The 26,698-nt window shown below is 55.0% G+C and overlaps 8 protein-coding genes across 8 annotated transcripts in view; 6 read left to right on the top strand and 2 right to left on the bottom strand.

The window, feature by feature from the left end:
- Window positions 1-1,873: 1,873 nt before the first annotated feature.
- On the top strand, window positions 1,874-2,865 carry ENH_00073320 (dense-granule antigen DG32, putative; the record flags this gene model as incomplete). The annotated part of the gene is made up of 2 exons (XM_013582717.1): window positions 1,874-2,257; window positions 2,392-2,865. 2 exons carry the CDS (start codon window positions 1,874-1,876, stop codon window positions 2,863-2,865), a joined length of 858 nt encoding a protein of 285 aa, XP_013438171.1.
- Window positions 2,866-4,092: 1,227 nt separating this feature from the next.
- ENH_00073310 (acetyl-CoA acyltransferase B, putative) lies at window positions 4,093-6,650 on the top strand (the record flags this gene model as incomplete). Its single annotated transcript, XM_013582716.1, has 8 exons — window positions 4,093-4,113; window positions 4,225-4,319; window positions 4,486-4,556; window positions 4,955-5,056; window positions 5,347-5,484; window positions 5,747-5,910; window positions 6,020-6,148; window positions 6,453-6,650. 8 exons carry the CDS (start codon window positions 4,093-4,095, stop codon window positions 6,648-6,650), a joined length of 918 nt encoding a protein of 305 aa, XP_013438170.1.
- Window positions 6,651-7,164: 514 nt separating this feature from the next.
- ENH_00073300 (hypothetical protein) lies at window positions 7,165-7,823 on the bottom strand (the record flags this gene model as incomplete). The annotated part of the gene is made up of 2 exons (XM_013582715.1): window positions 7,165-7,468; window positions 7,588-7,823. The coding sequence occupies 2 exons, from the start codon at window positions 7,821-7,823 to the stop codon at window positions 7,165-7,167; spliced, it is 540 nt and encodes a 179-aa protein (XP_013438169.1).
- A 5,399-nt stretch (window positions 7,824-13,222) lies between these two features.
- On the top strand, window positions 13,223-15,002 carry ENH_00073290 (DnaJ domain-containing protein, putative; the record flags this gene model as incomplete). Its single annotated transcript, XM_013582714.1, has 5 exons — window positions 13,223-13,746; window positions 13,842-13,982; window positions 14,134-14,288; window positions 14,487-14,627; window positions 14,734-15,002. 5 exons carry the CDS (start codon window positions 13,223-13,225, stop codon window positions 15,000-15,002), a joined length of 1,230 nt encoding a protein of 409 aa, XP_013438168.1.
- A 1,841-nt stretch (window positions 15,003-16,843) lies between these two features.
- On the top strand, window positions 16,844-18,649 carry ENH_00073280 (hypothetical protein, conserved; the record flags this gene model as incomplete). Its single annotated transcript, XM_013582713.1, has 7 exons — window positions 16,844-16,959; window positions 17,011-17,048; window positions 17,110-17,207; window positions 17,331-17,456; window positions 17,636-17,971; window positions 18,127-18,261; window positions 18,470-18,649. The coding sequence occupies 7 exons, from the start codon at window positions 16,844-16,846 to the stop codon at window positions 18,647-18,649; spliced, it is 1,029 nt and encodes a 342-aa protein (XP_013438167.1).
- A 211-nt stretch (window positions 18,650-18,860) lies between these two features.
- On the bottom strand, window positions 18,861-22,793 carry ENH_00073270 (histone deacetylase, putative; the record flags this gene model as incomplete). Its single annotated transcript, XM_013582712.1, has 11 exons — window positions 18,861-18,931; window positions 19,056-19,112; window positions 19,468-19,529; window positions 19,643-19,754; window positions 20,033-20,173; window positions 20,384-20,895; window positions 21,110-21,280; window positions 21,538-21,794; window positions 21,856-22,071; window positions 22,350-22,462; window positions 22,766-22,793. 11 exons carry the CDS (start codon window positions 22,791-22,793, stop codon window positions 18,861-18,863), a joined length of 1,740 nt encoding a protein of 579 aa, XP_013438166.1.
- Window positions 22,794-23,772: 979 nt separating this feature from the next.
- Window positions 23,773-24,864, top strand: ENH_00073260 (Os07g0295200 protein, related, related; the record flags this gene model as incomplete). Its single annotated transcript, XM_013582711.1, has 1 exon — window positions 23,773-24,864. One exon carries the CDS (start codon window positions 23,773-23,775, stop codon window positions 24,862-24,864), a length of 1,092 nt encoding a protein of 363 aa, XP_013438165.1.
- Window positions 24,865-26,254: 1,390 nt separating this feature from the next.
- Window positions 26,255-26,698, top strand: part of ENH_00073250 (hypothetical protein) — a gene marked incomplete at both ends in the record, with an annotated part of 2,039 nt that continues 1,595 nt past the window's right edge. The window contains one exon of the mRNA XM_013582710.1: window positions 26,255-26,563. Coding sequence (XP_013438164.1) covers window positions 26,255-26,563 — 309 coding nt within the window. The remainder of the gene's footprint in view (window positions 26,564-26,698) is intronic.

The following is a 26,698-nucleotide window of genomic DNA, read 5'->3' as shown; positions in this document are numbered from 1 at the left end:
GGCATTGTGCTGATCTTTTTTGTGGACTTAGGGGCAGACTGAATGCGAAAATGTCTCAAGGACACCACAGAACTGATGCACCCGCAGTTCTACAGGGCATTCAATGCCGCATCAGGATATAAGTTAGTGAAATAACTGGGTAGAAGGAACAGGAAAGGAGGACGCGAGAAGTGCAAAGTAATCCTTTGGCACGAGGCACCTTTACAGGAAACAGAGTCCACCGCGCCACTTGTCGTTGCTCCAGTTCTGTTGTTACGAACTCTAAACACTTTCTACTATAAAGATACAAAAAGCATTAAATACAGCACAAGTGCATAGCGGGCACAAACAGCAATGGCTTTTGCATGCGCTGCTTAGGGCCAGAATCAAAAGCTCTTTACTAAGAGGTGCAAGAGAAAGGGGCACTGGCCACCATTAAACCCGTTTAGCAAACAGGTTTCTCGGCTTTGTGGCATCGTCTGCCGCCAGCTCGAGCCAACTCAAAAGGGCCATAGGCGCATTCAATGCAATATCTGATGAGGCCCTTTGCTTATATATTGCAGGAGGGCTGCAAGAATATCTGGGAGACAGCATCTGGCAGACGCGTATACAGGAGGCTGCACAGGCTGTTGTGGCTTCTTCCCGCACACAGGAAGCGGGAGGCTTACTAAGTAGGCAATCAATTTGGTCTTCAATCTAGCAAAGACCGCATGCAGAGAGCTTCTGTTGCAACGGTGACGTATGAGGGTCTTCAAAAGACAGACCCTGTGCTGGATTTGACTCGCATGTCGTGCGTAGCTCCACTAATAGATTTTGCGGGTGGTGATTTTGCGGGTGATGAGGCCCACTTGCTGGGCACAGTATAAGTTCTTTCACACTGATAAGCGCTGCTGAATAGCTATCTTCCGAAGCTCCTCAGGATGCACTACTGTTAACCGCTTGATGGCGGGCGAAAAGGCTATAAACGAACGGCAAAACGCTGAAATACGTATCTCTGCAACAAAAGGTGAGAGTCGAGACGGCAAAAAGAGTGAACTGCTTTCCTGCTACTCTTTTCGAGACTGCTCTACAGGTCCCGGATACCCGACTGATCCGTGCATAACTGGGTTCCTCTCTGGTGCACAAGCCATCCCAAAGTCATTTTTGTGGATTGGCGTGCAAGATTATGAACACACACGGCTCAAAATGGCTTGAGACAGCCGTCGTGCCTTTCTTTCAAGAGTGAGCGCCCATGCCATCCCCGAGCAGGAGTTTTTCCAGTCTTTTGGGGCATTTCTCCGAACAACACTCCCCTAGAAAATGTTCCCTGCCCAAAACTGGCTCAGGAAAAAGAGGAAATGTTGGGTTCCTTGCGCAGTCTTAGCTCTGTTCTCGTATCGCCCGGATTCTGCGGAGTGAGGCCGTGCCCAGCAAATCTGGAGCGCGCGGCCCTACCCCGTTCTAGACAGCTAGCGTGTTCTCCTCTGAGTGAGCTAGTGTGTTTAGAGGATTTTGGGACTGTGGTGAACTAGTTTTGAAGTTAGGAGTCGGGCAGACTGGCGCGAGCAGCAGCGGCGCGAGGGGAGAGGCGAGGCGAGCCGTGCAGAGATCCGCGGAGGCGACTAAAGCCCAGCGAGTTTAAAAAGGCGCAATTCGCAGCAGTTTGCAAAGTGTGGCGAACTGAGGCGGGAGGTGGCGAGTCGGGCGGCGGCGGGGCCGGCGAAGAAGGCGTGCGGGCGCTGGCGGCGTGCTGGGAGTCCGCGGGGCGATTTGGGTTAGGCGGGGGGGAAATAAAGGGCGATTTCGGGGGAACAAGTTAAAGAAAAACTTAATAAAGTAAATTTAAAGTAATGAGCGGCGTTTGGAGAAGAAGGGCGCGGGGCTCGCGCTGGGCAGTCCAGAACGCAATCCCCACATGAAAGGTGCGGCCCACAAGCAAGACGCACGTGAGTCGGGAGGGCTCGTTGGGGCGGAGCTGCCGCGGCGCAGCAGCAGCAGCAGCAGCAGCAGCAGCAGCAGCAGCAATTTGTTTTGCGCAGAAGATCTTTTGCTTTTGAACTTCCTCGCGAGCGGCTCGGCGGACACGATGCGGCTGGTGCTGGGCGCAGTAGGCCTGCTGGCCACTCTGCACTGCTGCTGCGCCCCCGCAGCGGCCCAAGGCAGCAGCCTCGTAGACGCTGCAGTCAAAAAGGCAGTCCAGGAGTCTGTGGGCGTTCCTGTCAGTGAGTTTTGGAAGGACTTTTACGCGGCGGTGGTGCGGCGGAGGGGCGCGCGGGCCGCGAGGCGGCTGCGCTACGCGGTGAGTCTGCCCCGCGCCTGGCTAGCCGCCGGACTTAGCCGAAAAACGCGAAAAATCCCAAAATTAATCCAAATTAATCCAAATTAATCCAAATTAATCCCAAAATAACCCTTTTTTTGCCCTTTTGCATGCAGATGGCCAAGCTCCTGGGCCGCGACGACGCGCTGGCCCTCGCCTCCTTCCTCATGGACAGGCTCAAGGAAGAAGTCTTCCAAAACAGAGTCAACAAACAAACTTGGGACGAACTCACCATGGAGCTCTACACGGCCCTCCGCGAGTGGTGGCGGGCCACCCCCGAGCACCCCCGCGACGCTGCGGACTTAGGCGCATGGCAGGCTCTGGTGAACTTGCAAAAAAACTTGCTGGGCCCTTCGCTGCGGGGCAGCTCTCGTCTTAACGTAATAAACGATTTGCTGCTGGAGCCGGAGCTGGAGACCCTCAGGGCCTGGGTCAGCGAGTGGCGGGGGGGGCCTGCTGCTGCTGCTGCTGCTGCTGCTGCGGAGCCGCAGCAGCAGCAGCAGCAGCAGCAGAAGCCCGCCGAACCCGCGGCGGCTGCCGCGGCGCCGGCGGCAGCGGCGGCCGCGCAGGAGAAGCCCAAGGCGGAGTAGCCACCAGCAGCAGCAGCAGCAGCAGCAGCAGCAGCAGCAGCAGCAGCAGCAGCAGCAGCGCCAAGGCCCGCTTGTTAATTTGAGACAAAGGACTGCGCCGGCGGAGGCGGCGCAGCTGCGCAGCGGCCGCGCGCCGGGCCCGCCCCGGACTTTTCCGCTGCGCAGCTTTGGCTGTATCTGCCGACGCAGCAGCAGCAGCAGCAGCAGCAGCAGCTGCTGCTGCTGCTGCTGCTGCTGAGGGCGCGGGAGCCCTCGTTGCTTTCTGGTCTCAGTTTTTTGCTGGCCTCCGGCCCAGCGCTTCGCCCCTGGCGCCTCCAGGGCCACAGCAGCACTTGCTGCTGCGCTTTTCCCAGCACTTCAACACAACTCGCGCCGTGGCCCAGTATTGACATTTGAAGGCCAAGTCGAGGCCCCCGCGTTCTTTCTTTGCCGCTCACCTGCAGCACACTGCAGCACTAGTCCCACGCCTCTGCGTAGTTCCCCAGGCCGCGAGTAGGGCCCAGCAGCAGCGGCGGAGCTGCTGCTGCTGCTGCTGCTGCAGCAGCAGCGCACGCGGAGCCGTTGCACCAGCAGCAGGGCGAACGGAGCTGCTGCTGCAGCAGCGGGGACACGGAGACTTCTCCAGCTGCTTCCCGCCGCTGTCTTCCAGTTAGAACAGCTGGTTGGAGTGAAGTAGAATACCCCAAAAGAGAGTTTCTTGCGCAGCAGTTGCTGCCAGAGCTGCGGCGACGGAGCAGATCGCAGCGCTGCGCTGCAGTTGAGCGCCGCGCTGCCTGCGAATTTCAAAATTGCAACTCTGCAACTTAAATAAGTTCGTCGCACTTTTCAGATTTCGGTTTTTCACACTCTGGAGGGTGCGGAGTTGAGGCGGAGAGTTGTCAGATAACGCGAGCGCTCAGCGGGCCGAAATGTGCACACCTAGCAGCATTTGCACTCGACCTGCTGCCGTGGTGGGAGGCATGCAGTGCTCGAATTTAATTCAAAATCATATTTTTAGCATTAAAAGTAACAGTTAAAAGCACCAAAAGAGGTTTTATAAAGCACATGGGAGGATTCTGCCGCGCTGTCGATACACCCTGGACCACTGCTCGGACGCGCGTGTTTGCACGGAGTCAGTTGGCCGCTGGCGTTGTGCGAAACTTCCCTTTTCGTTTTTCATCACTTTTTCCTTTTGTTTTCTACATTGTGTGGCAAAATTGACCAAAACTCTTCTTCTCCCCGCAGCGCATGCGTGGAATGAGCTGCCGAGTGCGCGGTTCTCTTGACCGTGCTCCGCTTCCTCTCTGTCTGCAGCCCGCGGCGAAACTTCGGGTGTCTTTCTGAAAAAAAAGTGTCACAATTAGAGTTTTAATACTTCAGAGCGAGCGAAGAGTGCCTTGTGCGCTCGGAGAGCCGAAGAAGGAGAAGATGCAGCGGCTGCAGGCAATTTCAAACCAAGTAACCCAAGCACTGAGGTGAGTCCGGCGAAAGACTGAAACTTCTAGTCCCGAGTTCTTCTTCTTGGGAATATTCAACACCTTTTTGTCTCCAAATTATTCCACTTTTGTCTTCTTTGCATGCATTATGCCATTAGCAGCAGCAGCAATTCAATTTCAACTTTCAGCACTTCCTTTGCTGCAGCTCCGGCTCGCCAGATGACGTCGTCATTTGCTGCGCAATTCGCACTCCGCTGACGAAGGCGAAGAGGGGCGGTGAGGCTGCTAAAGGCTCTTCTGCTGTTTGCTGCAGCTGCTGCAGCTGCTGCAGCAGCTGCTGCAGTTGCTGCAGCTGCTGCAGTTGCTGCAGTTGCTGCAGCTGCTGCAGTTGCTGCAGTTGCTGCAGCTGCTGCAGCTGCTGCAGTTGCTGCAGTTGCTGCAGTTGCTGCAGCCCCGGGTCAAGCAGCAGCAGCAGAACACGAGCCCGGCTTGCAGCAGCAGCTAAGCCGTGGGCCAAAGACCTTTTTTTTTACTAGTTAAGCGCAACCCAGGGGGAAGGAGGGCATCTCTCTTTGCCACTTTTTGAATTTGCAAATTTGCAACTTTTTGGATTTTGCAAATTTGCAACTTTTTGAATTTTGCAAATTTGCAACTTTTTGGATTTTGCATTTTAGGACTTAAAGATGAATTCCCCGAAAGCCTTTTGAAGGTGCTTTTCGAGGCGCTGCTGAAGCGCACCCAAATTGACCCAAAGCTCATCGAAGACGTTTGCATTGGTGAGGAAAGGCTTTCGAATGCTGCTGCTGCTGCTGCTGCTGCTGCTGCTGCTGCTGCTGCTGCTGCTGCTGCAGCAGCAGGGGCAGTGCATGCGGCTTTGCTGCGTTCTGTCGTTTAAAAGCGGCGAAAAGCCGCGAACTTTGCTGCTCGTTTCGGGTGTATGTACAGCAGCAGCTGGGCAGCGCCCGGGCTGCAGCCTCGCGCAGCAGTTGGGAAATCATTTCTTTTTATTTATTTTTATTTTTACTTTTATTTTTATTTTTATTTTTATTTTTATTTTTATTTTCAGGAAATGTTCTGCAGCCAGGAGCCGGGGCTTTGGGGGCCCGCATTGCTGCTTTCCTGGGCGGGCTGCCGCAGACCACTTCAGTGCAGACAGTCAACAGGCAGTGCAGCAGCGGGCTGCAAGCAGCAGCAGCAATTGCAGGTAACAGCAGCAGCAGCAGCAGCAGCAGCAGCAGCAGCAGCAGCAGCAGCAGCAGCAGCAGCAGCAGCAGCAGTTTGCAGCAAATGAAGAGCCTCGGGGGCTTGCCCGCTGGCTGCTGGAAATGGGGTGTACATCCACTGCAGCAGCAGCGAAACCGCAGCAGTCTTGTTTTCTTTTGCTGCTCAAGCGCGAAAAGCCCAGCACCTGCTGCTGCTGCTGCTGCTGCTGCTGCTGCTGCTGCTGCTGCTGCTGCACTTCGCAGCGTCGATTGCATGCGGAAACATCGAAGTGGGCCTCGCGGGAGGAGTGGAGTCGATGACGCACTTCGAAATGACTTCAGTTTTCAATCCAGAAAAAGTTTCCGAAGAAGTTTTTTCTCACGAGAAGGCCCGCAACTGTTTGCTGCCGATGGGGACCACTTCGGACGTGAGTGCTGCTGCTGCTCTGCTGCCTCTCGAGCTGCGCCCCACCTGCTGCTGCTGCTGCTGCTGCTGCTGCTGCTGCTGCTGCTGCTGCTGCTGCTGCTGGTTTGCAGACTCTGGCGCGGCGGTTCGGGATCTCGCGAGAAGAACAAGACGCAATTGCTGCAGAGTCCCACAAAAAAGCTTTTGCTGCGCAAATCGCCGGCCGCTTCGACGAAGAAATCGTCCCGGTGACAGTGCAGGTGAGGTGTACGTACACCGCAGCTTCTTACGCGAGGTGTACGTACACCGCAGCTTCCCCAGTCACAAACCAAGTTCCGCAGAAAGCGGCCGCACTTTTGAAAAACTGAAAAACTGAAAAGTCTGCACTTTGAAGAACTGAAAAAAACTGAAAAGTCTACACTTTTGAAAACTGAAAAAACTGAAAAGTCTGCACTTTTGAAAAACTGAAAAAACTGAAAAGTCTGCACTTTTGAAAACTGAAAAAGAAACTGAAAAGTCTGCACTTTTGAAAACTGAAGAAACTGAAAAGTCTGTTTGCTGCAGAGAAAAGATGCTGCTGGAAACGAAGTGGCCTTCACTGTCGACAAAGACGACGGCCTCCGCCCCGACACTTCTGCTGCTGCGCTGCAGCAGCTGCCGCCGGCCTTCGACAAAAACGGCAGCACAACAGCTGGCAAGTCCACTTCCCCGCAACTCCTCTTGGAAGGCTTTCTTCGAAAGTTCTTTGAAGTTTTGTTTTAGTTTTGTTTTAAAGTTTTGTTTTAGTTTTGTTTGCAAGTTTTGTTCTAGTTTTGTTTTGCAAGTTTTGTTTCGAAAGTTTTGTTCAAAAGTTTTGTTTTGCAAGTTTTGTTTGAAAATTTTGTTTTGCAAGTTTTGTTTTGCAAGTTTTGTTTTGAAAGTTTTGTTTTGCAAGTTTTGTTTTGAAAGTTTTGTTTTGCAAGTTTTGTTTTGAAAGTTTTGTTTTGAAAGTTTTGAAAGTTTTCTTTCGAAAATTTTGTTTTGCAAGTTTTGTTTTGCAAGTTTTGTTTTGAAAGTTTTGTTTTTCAAGTTATGTTTTTAAAGTTTTGTTTTGAAAGTTTTGTTTTGCAAGTTTCGTTTCGATCGCTGCGTTGGGGTGTACGTACAGGGAACAGCAGCCAAGTGAGCGACGGCGCGGCTCTGTTGCTGCTGGCGCGTCGAGCTGCTGCCATTCGTTTTAATCTTCCAATTTTGGCTCGCTTTGTGTCTTTTGCTGTTGCTGGCGTTGACCCCGAAGTCATGGGCGTGGGACCCGCAGCCGCCATCCCCCGCGCGCTCCGTGGGCCCCGCTGCTGCTGCGCTGCTGCTGCTGCTGCTGTTGCTGCTGCTGCTGCTGCTGCTGCTGTTGCTGCTGCTGCTGCTGCTGCTGCTGTTGCTGTTGCTGCTGCTGCTGTTGCTGCTGCTGCTGTTGCTGTTGCTGCTGCTGCTCTGTACTCTCGGCTTCTTTCCGCGTCCTGCTGCTCCCCTGTGCTCCTCGTTCGAAGCTGCAGCAGGCTCTGCTGTTTGCTGCTGTTTGCTGCTGTTTGCTGCTGTTCTTGCTGCTGCAGAGAAAGCGGGAATTAGCATGGAAGATGTGTCAGTGTTCGAGTTGAACGAAGCTTTTGCCTCCCAAGTGGCCTACTGCGTTAAAAAGCTGAACATCCCCCGCGACAAACTAAACCCTAATGGTCCGCCCACGCCTTGCCCTCCCGCCACCGCTGCTGCTGCTGCTGCTGCTGCTGCTGCTGCTGCTGCTGCTGCAGCAAAGGGGGAGCTGCGCGGGGGCTTTGCTGCTGCTGCAGGAGGCGCCATTGCGTTGGGCCACCCGCTGGGCTGCACTGGCGCGCGGCAGATCGCCACTTTGCTGCCGGAGTTGCGGCGGCGAAAAGGCCGCTTTGGAGTTGTCTCGATGTGCATAGGGACGGGGATGGGGGCAGCAGCAGTGTTGGAGAACTGCGTGCATGCAGGCGATTGAGTGGGCTTTTTGCGGTTTGCTGCTTTGCAATGGACCGTTTGAAGGGCTTTTGCTGCGCTTCAACGCAAACAACAAAAACTGCAGAGTCTAATTCAAAAAGAAAAAGAAAATCCGAAAAATTAACTCAAAAAGTAAAAAAAATCCGAAAAATTTAGGCAAAAACGCGAAAATTGCAGATTTCCACTTTTCTGCACTTCTGCTCAACTTGAACTTTTTCAGCTTCTCCGCACAACTGTTGTTTGTCGGTACACCCCAAACCAAAAACGCCTGCTTGCAGATTTCTCGAAAACGCTAAACAGGGTTTAGGGTTTAGGGTTTAGGGTTTAGGGTTTAGGGTCTGGGGATTCTCGCAGGAATCCCCAGAACAGCCCCCTGTGAGGTCTTGAAAAGTGCTGTAATATATTTAAAACATTTTATTGCATTTATTAGAACAGTCGAACTAGCAGAAGCCTGAAATGCTGCTGAGACCCGGCCAAGGCGCGCCCGCACTGGGCCAGTGGCTGGCAAGCCGAGGGAAAGCTGCAGCTTCTGCCACTGAGACTTCGACTGTGAAGGCAAATGGACTTTTATTTATTGAAAAAGTTCCAATTAATGTTTTCCAACGAGCAAAGAGCACTTCTGTGCAGCTGGAAGAAGGCTAATCGGGCCCTGGACACCACTGGCTGCAGCAGCGCGGGCCAGCAGCAGCAAAAATGCAGAAGTGCTTCACAGAGAAATGGCTGGGCCTTAACTATGGAGGGTGTTGGCCACAGCGAACAGGCAGCAGCTCAGGGGGAACTTGGGCCCCCGCCGCGCTAAAAATAATAATAATAATATTAACTTCAAATAAAAATCAACTCAGAAACGCTGTGGGGGCATTTTCGCAGACTTTCGCGGATTTTCGTGCTGCAGTCGCCTGCGGGGGCCCCGAGCGCCGCCGCCAGGCTCTCGAAAAGTGGTCACACAGAGTTCGTTGGGGCTTAACGAGCAGCATATTATGCATCAGAGACTTTTGGTTTAGTTATAAATTGTAGAAGAAGCGTTTTTTTAACTTTTAAGCAGATGGTTTCATAACAACAATGGGGCGACTCTTCCCCAGCTGTGCCCACAGCTCGCGAGCGGTGGAATCCAAGTAAAATGCACCACATTAGTTCTTTTATTTATTCACATTAGTTCTTTTATTTATTGTGCTGCAGCATTTACAGATTTGCGCAGCTAAACTGGTAGCTCTAGAGTGGCACGCAAGCAAACCTACACAAGCTGCACGGCCCATGCAAGAGAGCAAGAAGATGAAGCTGAGAGCCACATAGGCTGGGCTAAATATATTTGTAACCTTGGATATATATGGCGTAGGTTAAAAGATATAATTATGGGGCTGGATTGAGCTTGTAAGATTTGCAGCAAAGCCAGCGGCTTCCAGGTGGCACTCGGCGCAGCGCTGCACGCGCTCCCGTGCACACTCACCCACTCTCAATGGAATTGCTGCGTTTCTTTGGGGGCGCTTGAGATGTCCTCGCCTTTAATTTAAGTTTATGAGTCATTTAAAAGTTTGTCTGAGCCGTTTAAATTTTAAGTTGGTGCAAGGGCGCAGCCAGCAGTAGGGATCTTCATAGGCACACGGCTGAACGAAGGCGCTGAACATTGCACACCTGCAACGGGCACCTCAGGCATGCGGCCCTGCGAGCCATAATTCGTTAATATAGAACGACAACTCCATAAATGCCTTTATTTTTGAATGTTTATCCATCATGCCTTTATTTTTGAATGTTTATCCATCAACTGAAAGCAGTGAGTCCGCCCTTCGCTTGGATCGAGCAGCCGTGGGCTGGCACCTACCTCTTCGTTGCCAGCGTGCAGAGGAAGGTCACTTAGTGATTTGTTGGTATTTTATTGCTTTAAATTCAAGATTCTTCTCAGCAAACAGAATTAGATGATATTTTGGGCTGGGTATTGGGTCGAAAATGTCGTAAGGCACCGCCCCTCTGTAGGCTCTCCTCTGAGCGTGCAGGAGTACCCGGAATACCCGTGCAACCGCAGAGTTCGCAAAAAGATCGAAATGGAGGCTTCCTTCTCGATCTTGTTCACATCCATCTTTATGCATTTTCAATTGATGAAGAGTGATGTGCCCGTGTTCCGTAGACAGAAGTCCCGGGCTCGCTGTGAGAACAGATTTTGAACTTGATGGTCACCACCTCTGGAAGCCCATAAAGCGCAAAGAACGGCGCACGCAACCCAATTAATATTGTTGCAGTACCCCAGAACAAAAGTTCCTTCGTGGAGTTGTGCTGAGTCACCCTGTGGTAACTTTCCTCCTCGGAAGTCCCCACATGTCTGGGGGGCCCCCCGGGGGGGCCCCCACACCAAGGCGAATTCAGGGTGCTCGCATGCACACGGCATCTTCAAGGCTTTTACCTATATTTTATTTTATGTATGAAATGGCGTGTCTTTCGTATGTTGTAGAAAGGGAAAAAGAACTGGTTGCCAATGATAAGACTGGCAGGAATAAGTGGCAGCCTTTTCTCTAGCTTTCAAGTGCAGCTTTCTGGCAAGAGATCCTGTGTAAATAATACGAAGCTCCATTAACTCCAAATATGCATATTTACCATCAGAACTCGTTTCAAATAGCTGCATGCTAGTCTATCAGCTTCGCACGATACAATGTTTATGAATTTTCTAGGCAAATGATCATTTCAGCTTTCTTCAAAACAGTTGCTCTGCCCAGTGCAAGAGGCAAAAGCCAGAATAAAGATGATTGCATCTTCCTAAACTGCCATTTAGTGCAACTTGAATACATTTTAGGTGCCAGTGTTTCAAAAATGTATCGAGAGAACAGCGGCAGGCATTCCCCTCTCGCGCTGCCAGCGCTGCGCAGAGATATTGAAACAAATAGCTTTCATGGTGCCTTTAAATGGATTTCTTTCCGCTGCAACTTTCCTCTTGTTTGCCTGATTGCAATTCTTGATGAAGAATACCCTTTCATGTATTGCTGCATGCATGCATCCTTAAGGCCCCCACCAGATGCTGCTCTCCAGCCGTTAGGAGCCAAAACATGCAACTTTGCGCAGTAGTCTGAATTGATGCTTCCCGACACCGTTTAAAACTTTTATTTCTGCAGTTTTCTTCATATACTGCCGAAGTTTAACACAGTCAGGGCAGAGTATAAGAGGATCTTTGAGTAGGGAGGCTGACTGTAATGATCTCTGGAGGCATACATTTTCTCGTAAATTTCGAGGAACTTTCAGCAGCTGCATGCAATAAAACACTTAGTTTTGGTCCCTGTATCAGAATGGTATCAGATAGGATCATGGCATGGTGGGCTGGCCTCTGGACAACAGAATGGACTCAGGCAGCTTTCCTCATCGGTAGGCTGCCTGGCATTGTGTTCCGAGTTCGGAATTCAAATTTAGATTTTGCAACACTTGCGGGACTTTCGCAAAGTTTGGGAATACGTTTTACAACAACTGCGGGACTTCTGCAAAGCTTGCTGCTGCGCAACAGCCTGTGGTGGCAGCGCTGGCTCATTCTTCTCAAGCTTGTTTGCAGAAACAGGAAAGTTTGAATTCCACTTTCTTGACTAGTGTTCACTATGCATGCAAAAGGCAATTAACTCATTTGTAATTAGGGCAACTGCAGCAGAAATGCTGGAAGTGCTCTCACCTAGACTTTCAGATTCTGCTGCAAACTTCGTCACAGAACTCTCGCAGCTCTTCTGCATGCAACTCGAGATCACATTAAGAGCTTTTTACCAACTTAAGGAGCTCAAAAAAGGCAAAAGAAATCTAACGCGAACTTCAATAGATCTAACATGCATGCACAAATACAGGCGCAGCAGCGTGCAGAAGAGCTCCTGCGAACATCAGACTTAGCATGCAGGAATGAGCTTTTTGGAGTGGTTATTATCACTAGCTAGTAACAATAAACACTTCAAGAAGCTCATTTCTTTAAAATTGCACTCAACAGGAATGTGCTGCACGAGGAATCTTTTGAACTTGGAGCAGAACTAAAGATGAACCCTCTGGAGTCCTCAACTGCTGCTGCACTTGTCTTCAGTTTCTTCACCCACTTCCAGCCTGCAGCCACAATTGGCTCTCCAAGCCCAAGTTCATATTGAATTCGCCTCTGTAGGCCTAGGCGGCTAGGCTCTTGTCTTTCAGGAAAGGCTTTGGCTCTCTTCCTTGCCACTTCAGGAAGCTTACCATGTGTGCACTCTTGCACGGAAACGGGAAAAGGTTTCAGCTCTTATTCATTCTAAACACACTAATGTGCCTCTTTCAGCAGATAAAGTGTAGTTTAGACATTTATAGTGTAGTATAGACTTTTCCGGAGGATGTTGTGCATACGTCACTGTCTAGACGTTTCCGAAGGCCGCTGGAACGCTGCAGCGACTACGGGGAAACTTCTGCTTCGTTGAGGGAGCTCTGCCCCAAAACAGATTCAAAAAGTCCTAAGAATTTCTTAAACATTCAAAAAGTCCTAAGAATTCCTCAAAGAGGTGAGAAGAACACCTATAAGAAGAGGGGGAATATCCACTTCTGGGAAAACTACCAGGTAAGAAAACTGCACTGGGCTGCGCATACTTAGACGGGCCCTCATGTGGCGGCCTTTGAGGCGGTGTACAGGTAAATAAGCGCAATTCCATTAAGAATTTCACTTAAAATTAAATTCAGATTTAAAATCCTCCGACAGACGCGCAAATTGTTCTGCATGCAGTCAAGCGAGCAACGAGTTCGTGGCAGAGAACCGCGCGCCACGTAGCTCGTATGTGCGTTGGGACTTTGTCCGCATTATAGCTTTCTATTCCCGATAAACAATGAGTAGTAATACTAAAAAAGATGGAATAGAGATGAGTAGAGATCTGCTGGCCAGCAGCGAAGAAGGCGAGACTCTTCGCATGCATGTCTGGGGCCCTGAGTTTCGGTGGTGGAACTGGGGGGTTTAAAAGCTTGAGCGAATCCTGCTCTTTCCACATATAAAGAGGAATTATTTTGGTGTTTATTTTCTTCAAATGCTATTTCACCTGCAATACTAACCGGCCTCTCTACCACTTGCATTCCCGCTCGCAGTTCATGTTTCTGTCACAACCTGTGGAGCCCGGGTTGCTTCAGTGCAGTACTTTCGCACCTCATTCTCTCAGAAATTGCAAAAAAGCCTTTTTTTTCTACTTTTTAACATACAGAAGCCAAACATTGAACACAGCCCACTCGCGGGGCTTCGGATGTCTGCGTTCTGCGCCGTTTTGCCCTAGTTCTTTGAAAAGCAGATGCAGAGGCTGCAGCCTGCGGGGCCAAGAGCCGGAGTTTCGTCTGCTGAGCTCTGCGGGGGCGGCTGAGGAAGGCGGAAAGCTCCGACTTGGCCGGGAAAGATGCAGACTTTGCGCGCAGTGGGCTCTGCCTTCAGCTTCCGCTGGAGTGGAGGCCGCAGCGGACTTGGCCGTGAAACTGCGCTGCCTGCTATACTGCAGAGCCGCTTCCGCGGGCCAACACGGCAAGAAGGGCCGCCGCGGGTCCCCTCTGTTCTGCACAGGCTGAGAGAGGCTGGCTTTTCGGCCACAAGGCCATTTCCAGCGAATAAAAGAGAATCCCAAAGAGCGCAGCAGCAGCCGGAAAGCGCAGCAGCAACGCAGCAGCAGCAGCAGCAGCAGCAGCAGGTCTTCTCAGCGAGCCGAAGTGCCCCTTCGGTGTTCAGCAGCAGCGCCGCGAGGTTCCCGGGGGCCTCCAGGGGCTTCCCACGGGCTGCAGCAGCCAGCCAGTTCTCGCCTGCGCAGTTCTTCTCCACTGACTCTTCAGTTCCCGACTTCTACTCCATTCTCGGCGTGAAGAGAAATGCCACTCAAGACGAACTCAAGAAAGCCTACCGCCAGACGGCGCTCCGGTGGCACCCCGACAGGTAACAGCAGCCAGTGGGTGTGCTGCTGCTGCTGCTGCTGCTGCTGCCGCAGCTGCAGCAGCAGCTGTTGCATGCGTGCGATCTGGGCCTTTCAGGAACCCGAATAACCGGGAAGAAGCTGGAAAGCGGTTTCGAGAGGCGAGCGAGGCCTTCGAGACTCTGTCGGATCCGGCGAAGAGGGCGCAGTACGATGCCTCGCTGGAGGCTTCGTTTCGGCGACCTGGGGTGGAAGCTGAGTACGGGGGGCCCTTTGCGTCGACCCCGCGGGCCAACAGAGGCAAGTTTGCAATTGCTTTCTTTTAATTCTATTTTTAAGCCGCTTTCGCTTTTTTTTTCGCCGAACGGCCCCTGTTCAAGTTGCGGACTGCTGCGCCTGGGTGGGTGCAGCCGGCGCTTCCTTTGGCCACCTCACGGCCGAGGAAGCGGAGCTTTTGTTTCGCAAAGTCTTCGGAGGAGTTTCTTTGGAACAAATTCTGCAGCAGGCGCTGAGCCAGAAAGCCGCTTTCCGCTGGGCAGGCGGGGTGCCGCCGCAGCGGCACGAGGTGTTCGGACACCGGACGGGCGCGCGGCCCTCGACGAGTTGGCTGGACGATCTCGAACTTAGCGAACTTTTGCGGGGATTTCCGGGCAAGTTTTGGCAGTAAAAGGCCATTTCGGAGGCAAAGGCCTTTCTTTTCATCTGCGGGCTTCCTGCAGCTCGCCAGCAGGCTGAGGCCCCGGTGCATGCGCTGTCTTCTCAGGAAGGGAACCTGAAGTTGGCACTCAAGTCAGCTACTTCTCGCGCAACGGCCGAGTCGTCGAGAGGCGCACAACTACGAGGCGCTTCCCAGGAGGCGGCATTCAAACTGAGACTACGGAGCGGGACTTGGGGCCTGACGCGAGTGCGGGTTGGCCACATTGCACACTCAGCGCCAGCCTTGCCCCTGCGGACTCAGTGCAAACTAAGGGTTTGAAAAAGAGTGCTTTGTTCTGCGCTTTTCGTCTCAGGCGCAGGCGCGGAAGCCCCAAGGGCCGCGAGGGGCGCGCAGAGGCCGCGGCAGCCCAACAGCTCTTTCGAAGAGTGGCTGCACACGGGCGCTCAGCACAGGCCGCCGGAGAGAAGAGACTCTCAGCTCGCGAGTCCGCTCCAGCAGATGCTCTTGGTCGCTCGGGAGTACGCGAAGCTCACTTGGAAACTCATAAAGCTTTCCGCCCTCCGCGCCGTCGCTCGCGCCGTTGTCCGCTTCGTCACGCATGTACTGACACGCCGCCGCTAACAGCTCTTGACTTGAAAATTGGCCGGAGAGGAGGCTTGGAGGCACTTCGTGGAGAGCAGCTGGCGGACGGGGCGCTTTGTGCAGGACTTGTTGAGCAGCTTGCAAGTTGCAAAGAGAGCTGCGGAGTGACGGGGCTGCATGCCTCTGTTCCTGGCTTCCCAGCTCAACTGCTGAATTTCAAACTTTCCGGAGCCTGCAGCGCAAACTGAATTGTTTTGAATGCAAAAAATATCCCAAAATAGCTCAGAGGCTTCAAAGGCGTCAGAGGCGCGGAAGCCGCCGGCCGGGGCGCGGAAGCTGCACAGGCCACGCAGGTGTACGTACACCGCAGGCGGGTAGAGGCCGCGCAGATCTGTCACTTTCGTCTTTTCTGCTTCTTGTGGCCTCGAACATTTTTCGCAGAACAGCGTTGATTTTTTTGCCAATTTGTTTTTTTGCGTTTTTGCATTGCTTGGAATGGCGAAATAGCCGTTGGCCTCAGAATAGAACTTGAATTTTTCAGCTTTCTCCGAAACAGCCGCACAATGCTCCGCAACATCCTCGCGCAAAAGAGGCACGGCAGTTTGCTGCCGCGCTCCAAAGTGGTGGAGCAGAGGCGGAGGAAAGCGCAGGAAAGGACCATTGTTTCCAGGCTGAACGTAGTGAGACAGACTTGAATTTGCAAATTCAACTGAGTTCACACAAGTGCCGCGCGAAGGTCCAAACTATTGACCTTTTCGAAGAGCCTCTGCCGGCAGCGGCGCTCCTGGGGGTCAAGTAAGTTGGCTGCGTCCCGGGGCTGCCAGCAGCGCCGAAGAGAACTTTGCAGAAAAATCAAAGAGATCATCTTTGCCGCGCGATGTGTGGTCATTGTGTAAGAAAAAAGACTTATTTCCTGCGCATGCAACGAAGTCGCATTCAACTCCGGCAGAACCGAAGGCGGCGTCTGCAGAGCTTACGACACGGTGCTTTCTTTTCGGACTCTGCCGAATTTCCAAACAGCACATCTCCCGCTGCAGCAAACCACGCAGTTCCTCGCGGACCTGAACCCTGCAGCCCCGTGGAAAAGTAAGACAAGTTCAGAAACATTTTTTCGAACTTTCGCTGAGTTCCCGACGCAGAGGTTACCACTGCGATCTACCACTCAAGCAACGACACAGTCGCCGTTGTCTTCGAGCCGAACCCCGGCGGCCTCCAATGCCAAATTTTTATCGGCTCTGTAAGTTGACGAGCAGCAGCTGCAGAGAAAGTTCAGAAGTTCAAAACGCCCAGGCTTTGGAAAAAGGGGAACTGAGGGCCCCCGCCATGTCCTCCGACTTCGGTAAAGAAGGCGTTTCCGAACACCATTAGTCTTTGCCGATCTAGTGCTTCGTCAGCGAATGTGGTTCTGTCTCACCCCGCCTTTTTTGAATTTGACGGTAATTACTGCTCACTTTCTTCAAGACGAACCCGCCAGGGGACTTTTCTTGTTTTTGCAACAGAGGCGAACGGAGTCATTTTGGCGGCGCAGCAGGGCGACGTGCAGTCGTTTCAGTTTTGGGTATTTCTGCACTACACTTCAAAGTTGCGAAAGTGCTGCTGCTATCGACGCAACAAACAGAACCATACAAAATTCAAACTTGTCTTTGCTGTGCACGGAGAGGAGTTCGAAGGCAAGTGGCATCTCCCTCTCGGCGCTCGAAAAGCATTTCTAAGTTTTGGTCAGAAGTTAGGTATTTCCAACGCACAACGGAGACGGAAGTCCCGCAAAACATGTTATTGGACTAAGGATTTCGCACGGACTTGCTGCGCTGTTCAAACCAACAAATGCAAAGTGCTTTTCCGCGTCGGTGTTCGACGTCGAAGACGGGCGACGCGTGGTAATGAGCCCCTGGACTGCCACACTAGACTTGAAAATGGCAAAGCTCGTGGCACTTGTGTTTGTCCAGGCGGAAATAGAGATTCCGATTGACCAGTACAGACGCGTGGAGTTTCTGGAGTGAGTCGGGCACGCAGGGCGCGTTCGGGTTGCGCTGCATCGGCTCTTCAGGCTCTTGGTCTCGAAGCTTCTATTCAAGCAGGACCGCGGTAAGCCCGCCCAGTCCTGCGGCCAAAGGGAGACAGGCTGATTCTGGAGTTTGCAACGCAGCCAGCCTGCGCGTCATAGACCTCCTGGAAGACGGCGCGAGCATTCAAGTGCCGCACACTCGCCACTCCTTTTCGCCCGTCGGCTTCGTCTTCTTCGAGGTGCGCCTGCGCATGCGCTGCTCTTCACAAGTCCTGCTGCTGGACTCAAAAGCTGCAGGCTCCCGAGAGGATCATGGGGAAGAAGTACTTGGACCGGGTGCTGCGTTTGCAAACTTGTCGCAGCGGGAACGCACACATCTCGACTTCTTCAGAGAGCCCGGCGGTTCTTCACAATATCTACGGACGTGGTGCAGTTCTGGATTCTCCAGAGCAACAAACTGGACACTTTGCACAGCATTCGCGTCGACGGTGAGTGCGCGCGGCGAAGAAGACTGAGTCCTTGCAGACTTGAACTTGAACTTGAACTTGCACTGGCCAGGCCTGCGGGAAGCTGGCTTGTGCCAGCAGTGCGTGGAAGCCAACTTGCTGGTGGTGTGGCCCTCGCACTCGCCGCACAGTGAGTCGCCCGCACTCCGCTGCCCGTACAGCCCTCAGCAGCACTCGCTGCAGCCAAGAGCGAGGCCTTCGCCCAGGGGCAGCAGCAGCAGCAGCAGCAGCAGCAGCAGCAGCAGCAGCAGCCCTGCGGCCCCGCAGGCAGCGCCGCCTTCGTGAGTGCCCTGGAGCTGCACGCGGCGAAGCGCGCCGGGGGCTCCCCCAAGAGCCTGCTGGCCGCGCCGCGGGCGCCCAGCAAGAGGGGCCTCAGGGCCGCGGGCAGCTCCCGTCTTCTTTTTTTTTCGCTGGAGGACGGCGAGTTCGTCGGCAGCGTGCCCTCGCGGCTCTGCGGCGAACACGTCGAAGTGCTGCAGCTTTCTGCAGAGAGCATGGTGGGCCGAACTCGCGGCGCTGCGCAGCAACTCGCGCTTCAAACTTCTCAACTTCAGGCTGTTGGCTGCGGCGACCACGCAGGTGCGGCAGTCCCGCTGAGCTTTGCTGCTGCTGAGAGCCTCCACGCGGCGCAGGCGTTGTCAGTTTGCTGCAGGCTGCCTGGGCGCCGCAAGACGCAGCAGCTTCCTGCGCCGAAGACGCGGAGGCCGCCGGCGCGCGCCGCGAAGTTGGCCGCTTTTCAAAGTCCCCGAGTCCCCAAAGCCCGCAAATTCCCTCCCAAACCCCAGCCGTGAGTCGCAAAGAACTTCACTTCCACACAACAGATCTTCACTTCCACACAACAGAACTTCACCTCCACACAACAGAACTTCACTTCCACACAACAGAACTTCACTTCCACACAACAGAACTTCAACTCCACACAACCGAACTTCACTTCAGCACAACAGAACTTCACTTCCACACAACAGAACTTCACTGCTTCCCAGCACTTGCAGAAAGCCAAGCGCAAGGCGCCGCTGGCCCGCGGCGAGGGGCTGAAGGAGAACTTCTCCAACTCCGAGGCCTCCCCGCGAGAAGAGGCCGCTGGGGGTCTTCGCCGCAGAAGCAAACGCAGTTTGCTTTCGGGCTCCGACGCAACTGCCGAAGGCAAGAAGAGGACCTCGCGGCTGCTCTGAGTCCCGGCTGCACGGAAAGCTTCAGTTCAAGTGGCCTCTCTCAACTCAAGTGGCCTCTCTAAACTCAAGTGGCCTCTCTTAACTCAAAGGGTGCACAGACTCGCGCTGAGGAGTTCTCAGTCAGCTTCCCTGCTGCAGCATCTCCCTGCGTTGCCGGCCAGACTGGTCTGCTGCTGATCCGACGGGGTTTGCTGGAGCCTTCTGTTCAACGTCAGGCACAGCCGGGGTTCGAAACTCTGCAGAAATGCTCCGTGTTGACTTCTTTGTCCCCGTGCTTGTCCTCTGCAACAATAAGACACAACTCGAAACTTTCAGAACATCCCCTATTAGTGACTCATTTGGAAAAATAAATAACGGAAATAAAACACTTGCGACGAAGTTAACACAGCAACCTTTTCTGCCTCACCATTTTCAAAGCTGCTCGCCAGGACGACTCCCGTAGGCCGTTCTTCCTCAGTGAAGTCTGCACAAGGACAAGACCCAAGCACGAAACAAAGACCAGTTCTCACAAAACAAATATCAGTTATCACAAAACAAAGTCAGTTCTCAAAAAACATAGACAAGTTCTCACAAAACAAAGACCAGCTATCACAAAACAAAGACAAGTTCTCACAAAACAAAGACCAGTTTTCACAAAGCAAAGATCAGTTCTCACGAAACAAAGATCAGTTATCCAAAACAAAGACCAGTTCTCACAAAACAAAGTCAGTTCTCCCAAAACAAAGACCAGTTCTGAATCGCTGTCTTTCGTCTGGCTGCAGCGCTGCGGAAACAGTCGAAAAAAGGATTCTTCTTTTCCTTCTGCGCTGAAGACTCACTGGCCGAGATCTGCCCCCCAATTGGGTAAACGTGTTGTCGCAAAGTCGTGCTGATCTTCTGCCTGCATTTGAAGAAGACGCGCGAGGCAGCTGAGCAGCAGCCCGCAGTGAACTGCTGCTGCAGGGAGAGCAGCAGCAGCAGCAGCAGCAGCAGCAGCAGCAGCAGCAAACCTACACAATGGAGTCGATGTACTTCTCGTCGTTGCGGTTCTCCATGTTCGTCGTGCGAATCTTCAGCTCGTAGTTCGGCCCGTAGTACCCTCGGTAGACGCAGCTCTCCGGGATTTCTGAGTCCAGGAAACAGCCGCAGCGGCTCGCACTCACTCTCACACATTTCCACACACGCTAGAGAGCTAGCTAGCTAGCTAGCTAGCTAGCTAGCTAGCTAACTGGCTAGCTGGGGCGCTGGGTAGCTCGTTGGTTGGCTAGCTGGCCGGTTAGCTAGCTGCCCGGCGGTCCACCTGGCTAGCTAGTTGCAAGCTAGCTGGCTGTCTAACTGGCCCGCAGTCCGCTGGCTAGCTGCTGGCTAGCTGCTGGCTAGCTGCTGGCTAGCTGGGAGACTCACTGGGGCTGAGTTGGAGGCCGAGAATGCAGGCAGTTTCCTTCGCCCAACACCTCGGGACGTTTCCCAAAGTGTAGCCGCCGCCCCCCAGGAAGATCGCGGGCACTTCGCGCCGGCAAAAGTAACGCACGGCTTCGCTGTGGCCTTTGCACGCGCAACCCAAGCAGCAGCAGCAGCAGCAGCAGCTGCAGCAGCAGCAGCAGCAGCAGCTGCAGCAGCAGGAGGGCAGGGGGAGGCAGGGGAAGCAGAAGCGAAAGAAGGAGAGCAGAAATGGCCGTTCAAGAGCTGCGGCAGCAGCAAAAGAAACAGCAGCAGCAGCAGCAGCAGCAGCAGCAGCAGCAGCAGCAAACTGACCCTCGAGCGACAAGTTGAAGCAGCCCAGGCGGTCGCCAGCCACAGAATCCGCCCCGCACTGAAACACTACAGCTTCGGGCCGGTACACTTCCATTATTTGGTCCATCACCTGCACACACCCAACACCTGCTGCTGCTGCTGCTGCTGCTGCTGCTGCTGCTGCTCCTGTTTCTGCTGCTGCTGCTGCTGCTGCTATTTTTGCTGCTGTTGCTGCTCCTGTTTCTGCTGCTGCTACTGCTGCTGCTATTTCTGCTGCTGCTGCTGCTGTTTCTGCTGCTGCTGCTGCTCCTATTTCTGCCGCTGCTGCTGCTGTTTCTGCTGCTGCTGCTGCTGCTGCTGCTGCTGCTGCTGCTCTGACCCTTTGGAAGAGGGAAGAGTACATCTGGTCGTCGATGCCCTCGTGCAGCGGCACGTTGACGCTGTAGCCCAAACCCTCTTCCAAGCCGATGTCTTCCAGGGCCCCAGTGCCCGGGAAGAAGTGCCCGTACTTGTGAAACGAGCAGCACAACACGCTGCAGCAGCAGCAGCAGCAGCAGCAGCAGCAGCAGCAGCACAGCAGCAGCAGCAGCGGAGCACGCTCAGCCCGGGCGCAGCAGCAGCTGCGGCGGCAGCGGCGGCAGCGCTCGAAGCAACGACTGCCTCCGAGCCCCGAACCACGCACCACCAGCAGCAACTGCTGCAGCAGCAGCAGCAGCAGCAGCAGCAGCAGCAGCAGCAGCAGCGGACCGGGGGGAAGTGTAGAAGGCCTCCTCGACTCCGTCTCCGTGGTGGATGTCCACGTCGACGTAAAGCACTCGATGTTTAAATCGCAAAAACTCCAACGCCGCCAACACGCAGTCGTTGACGTAACAAAACCCGCTCGCCTCGTGCTTCTTCCCGTGGTGCAGCCCCCCCGCCCTGCAGCAGCAGCAGCAGCAGCAGCAGCAGCAGCAGCAGCGGCAGCAGCAGCGGCAGTGGGGGCGCAGGGGCACAGCAGCAGTCGTTTTCGCGAGCGCAGCAGAACGCCGGCCCACACTGCCGGGTGTACGTACACCGCAGCAACAGCAGGTGTACGTACACCGCAGCAGCAGCAGGTGTACGTACACCGCAGCAACAGCAGGTGTACGTACACCGCAGCAGCGGCAGGTGTACGTACACCGCAGCAGGTCGCTCACCAGTTGATGGCGCACTGGAAGTCTCCTCTCACAACTCTTCGCGCGCCTTCAATGCTGCCTCCGCTGTAAGTCTTGCAGTACTCCCAAAGCCCTTCGAACACGGGGCAGTCTTCCCCGATGTTGAACCGGCTTATTTGCTCCACAAACGAGGGGGCCCCCCGCGGGGGGGGCCCCCGCGGGGCCCCCTGGAGGCCCCCCGGGGGCCTCCTGGGCCGGCTCTTTGGCTGCTGCTGCTGCTGCGTTCCCGTTGACAACAGCTGCAGCAGCAGCAGCAGCAGCAGCAGACCCCTTGGCGGGGCAGTGGGCAGCAGCAGTCACGGGGAGGCCCTGGACGGGGGCCGCGGAGTTCGCCCCCGCGGGAACTCCCCCCGCTGCTGCTGCTGCTGCTGCTGCTGCTGCTGCTGCTGGGGGCTCCGGCTGGGCCAGCAGCGCAGCAGCAGGGGGCCCGAAGACTTCTCCCGTGGAGCGGAGAAAAGAAATGTAATCATCTGCGTGGAAACGCGTCAAAGCCTCGACTGTGGGGTGCGGCGGCAGCTGTACAGACACCCCAACACGCAGCCCCGCTCCACCCCACAGCTAAGACCCTCAGCTGTACGTACACCTCAACGCCTCAGCTGTACGTACACCTCAACAGCTCAGCTGTACGTACAGCTCAGCATCTGGGGTGTACGTACACCTGAGCTGTTGAGGTGTACGTGCAGCTGAGCATCTGGGGTGTACGTATAGCTCAGCATCTGGGGTGTACGTACACCTCAGCATCTGGGGTGTACGTACACCTCAGCATCTGGGGTGTACGTACAGCAGAGACTGACCATGAGTTCCAAAGAGTCCAGCAGTCCGTAAGAGCGGAGCAAGTCATGAGTCATTCGCACGCGGTGCGGCTTCATGGGGTGCCCCGGCCCGTAAAAGAAATTCCCCACCTCCTCTGCAGCAGCAGCAGCAGCAGCAGCAGCAGCAGCGGCAGCAGCAGCAGCAGCAGCAGCAGCGGGTCTGAGGTGCAGATTTGAAGTGCATTTTATTTGATTGGTTCATTGGGGAATGTTCGCAAATGCTTTTATGAACAAACTTGCAATTAAATGAATTAAATTTTTATTTCTGGAAAAAGATTTTTCCGCATGCAAAGTGAAGCGGGCCGCATGCGGCTGAGCTGTCTGTACACTCCAATTCGACTGCAGAAATAAAAAAGAAACTCCGGGGGGCTCGTTTGAGGTGTCTGTACACCCCGTACCATCGTAGAAGTATAAAACCTTCTTCATCTTCTGCTGCTGCTGCTGCTGCTGCTGCTGCTGCTGCTGCTGCTGCTGTTGAGCAAAAGGGATTAAGTGGAGCTGCTGGGGCCTGCAGCAGCCCCTGCAGCTGCAGCTGTCTGTACACCCCGCCGCGGCAGCAGCAGCGGCGGGGTTCTGGGGTGTACGTACACCGCAGAAGGGGCGCGCCGGGGCGGCGGCCGCCGCGAAGGCGCAGCAGCAGCTCGGGGAGAAGAAGGCAGCAGTTGCTGCAGAAGCAAAGAAGTGGCAGCAGCAGAGGCGAGGGGCCGCGGGGGAGTTGGCCTGGGAGCGCTGAGGTGTACAGACACCGCAGCGGAGCCCGAGGCAGCCAGCCCGGCAGCGCGGAAACGGCGCGGCCCCCCGCAGCGACCCCCCGGGGGAGCTTCGGGGCTGCTGCAGCAGCAATTTGCGGAGTTCTGCGTCTTCTCTGGGTTTAATTGGACTAAAAAGAATTAAATACTGGCGAACTGCGCTGCGAGGATCTCTGCGCGCGCCCGCGGAGGCCTTCTCTGGGGCTGGCGGCCGCCACCGCGCTGGCTGGTTGGCTTGGGAACACGGGAGCTGCATGCGTTTGCCGGGGCGCACTTGTCGAAGCAAAAAGGGAAATTAAATCGAAAGTGAATCTTTTGCGGACTTTTTGCGGTTTTGGAGTTCGTTCGTGGAGTGGCGTTTGCTGGGGTGTATCTACAGCTCCGCGGTGCGCGCTGGCGCTTCCCCGCGGCTCTCTGCGCGTCTGTCATTTGCAATTTCTGAGTAGCTTTCTGGGTTTCTTTCGGCTTCGAAAAGAATTCGTTTGCATTTAGAGTGTTTTTGGTCCGTTTGGGGGCTTCAGAGTCGCGGGGGCTGCGGCGTTTCGGCGGCTTTGTCGGGTTTCCAGCAGCGGCTCCCCCTGTGCAGCTTTTGGGTTTCCGGCGGAGTTTGTCGGCCGTTTTTGGATTTTTTTCGCGGAAAAAGTCCTTTTTCGGAAATGTCGCAAGGAAATGGGGCGGGGAGGGAGCGGGAGACGGAGGCGGAGCGCGCGCACCGGTTCAACAAGAAGAAGTACACGAGCCGCGTGTTCACGAACGTGAACAAGTACGTGATGGAAGACAAGTTCCGCGTGGTCCGCTGCCGCCGCTGCCTCGCCTGCGTCCTCATCACTGACGCCGAACTCGACAAACTGCCCCGCAGACGCACTGACAACGCCCCCGTCTTGTGTCCGGACCAGTGGACCATTCGCCTCAGCACCAGACCACTGGACCACCCCCACCGCCTCAAGCGCCTCAGGGGCCTCGAGACTCAGTACTACCACGCCTGCGCCGAGTGCGGCCAGCACGTCCTCTACCAGTCCGTCCCCCACAACGCCCCCCAGGGGGGCCCCCCAAACCCCAGGAAAAGGCCCAACACAGGCCCCCAGGGGGCCCCCACCAGCACCCAGGGGGCCCCCAGTACCACCCAGGGGGCCCCCAGTACTGCTGAGGGGGCCCCCAACACTACTGAGGGGGCCCCCACCACTACTGAGGGGGCCCCCACCACTACTGAGGGGGCCCCCACAGCTACTGAGGGGGCCCCCACAGCTACTGAGGGGAGCCCCACTGGTACCCCGGGGGCCCCCAGTACTACCCCGGGGGCCCCCAGTACCACCCCGGGGGCCCCCAGTACCACCCCGGGGGCCCCGAGCCCCAGTACCCCCGAGGGGGCCCCCACCCCCTCCCCAGGGGCCCCCATGACCCCCGCAGGGGCCCCCACGACGCCGGCGGCGTCGACGGCGGTTGGGGCCCCCATAACCCCCGGGGGGCCCCCCCGGGGGCCCCCGGGGGCCCCCGGGGGGCCCCCCGGGGGGCCCCCCGGGGGGCCCCCCGGGGGCCCCCGTTTGTACATAATAGAGGCGAACGTGAAGGTGTGGGGCGGCGGCTGGCGGCCGAAGCGGCGCTGCCGCGTCTGCGGGTATATCCCTCGAGACGAAAAGCACTTTGAAGAACACTTGAGGGACAGGGGCCACTGGGACCAACAGGCGGGGACTTTTCCGGCTTTTGAGGAGAAAAACGACGGGCCCGTCAACCCCATCATCGTCGGATAAACCCTTTTTTAGGGTTTGCGAGGGTTTGGGGCTTCGCGGGCCTTCAGGGGGCCTCTCTGCGGCCTCGGGGGCCTTTTTTCAGCCTCGGGGGCCCCCAGGGGCCCCCGGGGGCCCCCGGGGGCCTCCGGGGGCCCCCAGGGGCCCCCAAGTACCCAGTTGGGGCCCTTTGCTGCGCTTTGGGGCCCCGGCTGCTCTTGGTGGGCTCCAGGGGCCCCCAATGGCCCAATGCTCTTTAGGGGGCCCCCAGTGCTCTTTAGGGGGCCCCCAGTGGTCTAAAAGGGGCCCCCAGTGGTCTAAAAGGGGCCCCCAGTGGTCTAAAACCGGCCCCCAATGGTCTAAAAGGGGCCCCTGGGGGCCCCCAAAGACCCTCGGGGGCCCCTCTTTGGGGCAGGTTTGTCTTTGTTGTGGGGCCCCTTTCTGGTGGATTTTATTTTCTGAAAAGTGATTTTATTTTTCCTTTTATTATTTCCTTTAGGAAGCTCCGGTGTACGTACACCCGGCGGGCGCCGCCGGCGCTGGCCAACTGGAGCCGAACTTCTCTTTCATTTCTTTTTAAAGTTGCATTCAAATCTGCAGTTGTTTTCCATTTATATTTATTTTGTTATTTTTATTTGTTTCCAGCATTACTGGCTCCAAAACGCTGGGCAAGCCTTGCTTAGGGTTTAGGGTTTAGGGTTTAGGGTTTAGGGTTTAGGGTTTGGGGTTTCGCCTCGTACGCGAGTGCGGGCCGTAGAAAGTGTTCGCTCGAATAGGCTTTATAAACCCTAGACCCTCCCGAACCCCAAACCCTAAACCCTAAACCAGTTGGCGAGCAACTGCGTCCCGCCTTCTGGGGTTCAGGGTTTAGGGTTTAGGGTTTAGGGTTTAGGGTTTAGGGTAAAAGGGTTGCCTGCGGCTGTCTCTTGTTTTGCCAGAGCGCAAAGGCTTACTAAAAAGAAAAGGGGGGCCCCCAGGGGGCCCCCCTCTAGGGGCCCCCCACCAGGGGGCCCCCCCTCTAGGGGGGCCCCCCAGAAGGGGCCCCCTTCTGTGGGGGCCCCCCCTCAGGGGGGCCCCCCTGGACTGGCTGGGGGGCCCCCGTCGGTCTATTTCTACTGGGGGCCTCTCTTGGGGCAGCCGCACAACTACAGGGTCTTCGGGCTGCAGCAAAAAGACCCCACACCTGCTGCTGCAGCCCTAAACCCTAAACCCTAAACCCTAAACCCTAAACCCTAAACCCTAAACCCTAAACCCTAAAAGCTGACTGCAGCAGATGGGGGTGTAGACCCTCGCACGCAAGGGCGGCTCCAGAAGCAGTTTTTAGGGTTTCGTGAGTGCACTGAACCCTGAAAAACTTGAAGGCGAGGGTTTACTTCTAGGGTTTAGGGTTTAGGGTTTAGGGTTTGGAACTTACATGCAACTGCGTCCACTGCTGCACGGCCTCAAGAGCCGCTCCCACGTGATCCTCATCCACGTCTACGTATGCAATACTGCAGCAGCAGCAACAGCAGCAGCAGCAGCAATAGCAGCAGCAGCAATAGCAGCAGCAGCAATAGCAGCAGCAGCAATAGCAGCAGCAGCAATAGCAGCAGCACCAGCAGCAACTGCAACAACAGCAGCCTCAGCTTCACCATCACCGTCATTAGCAGCAATACCAGCAGCAACAGCAGCAGCAGCAGCAGCAGCAGCAGCAGCAGCAGCAGCAGCAGCAGACGTTTTGTCTGTTCGGTGGAGTTTGGCTTCTGGGATTCTTCCAACTGTTTTTGGCAGCAAAGCGCGGGCCAGCCTGAAAGACAATAAAATAAATAAATAAATAAATAAATAAATAAATAAATAAATAAATAAATAAATAAATAAA

The sequence above is a fragment of the Eimeria necatrix genome, genomic scaffold (assembly GCF_000499385.1).
Source record: "Eimeria necatrix Houghton genomic scaffold, Enh_scaff72, whole genome shotgun sequence".
Classification (NCBI taxonomy): Eukaryota; Apicomplexa; class Conoidasida; order Eucoccidiorida; family Eimeriidae; genus Eimeria; species Eimeria necatrix.
The sequence above is the reverse complement of the archived record's forward strand: the minus strand, read 5'-3'. Positions and strand labels throughout refer to the sequence as shown.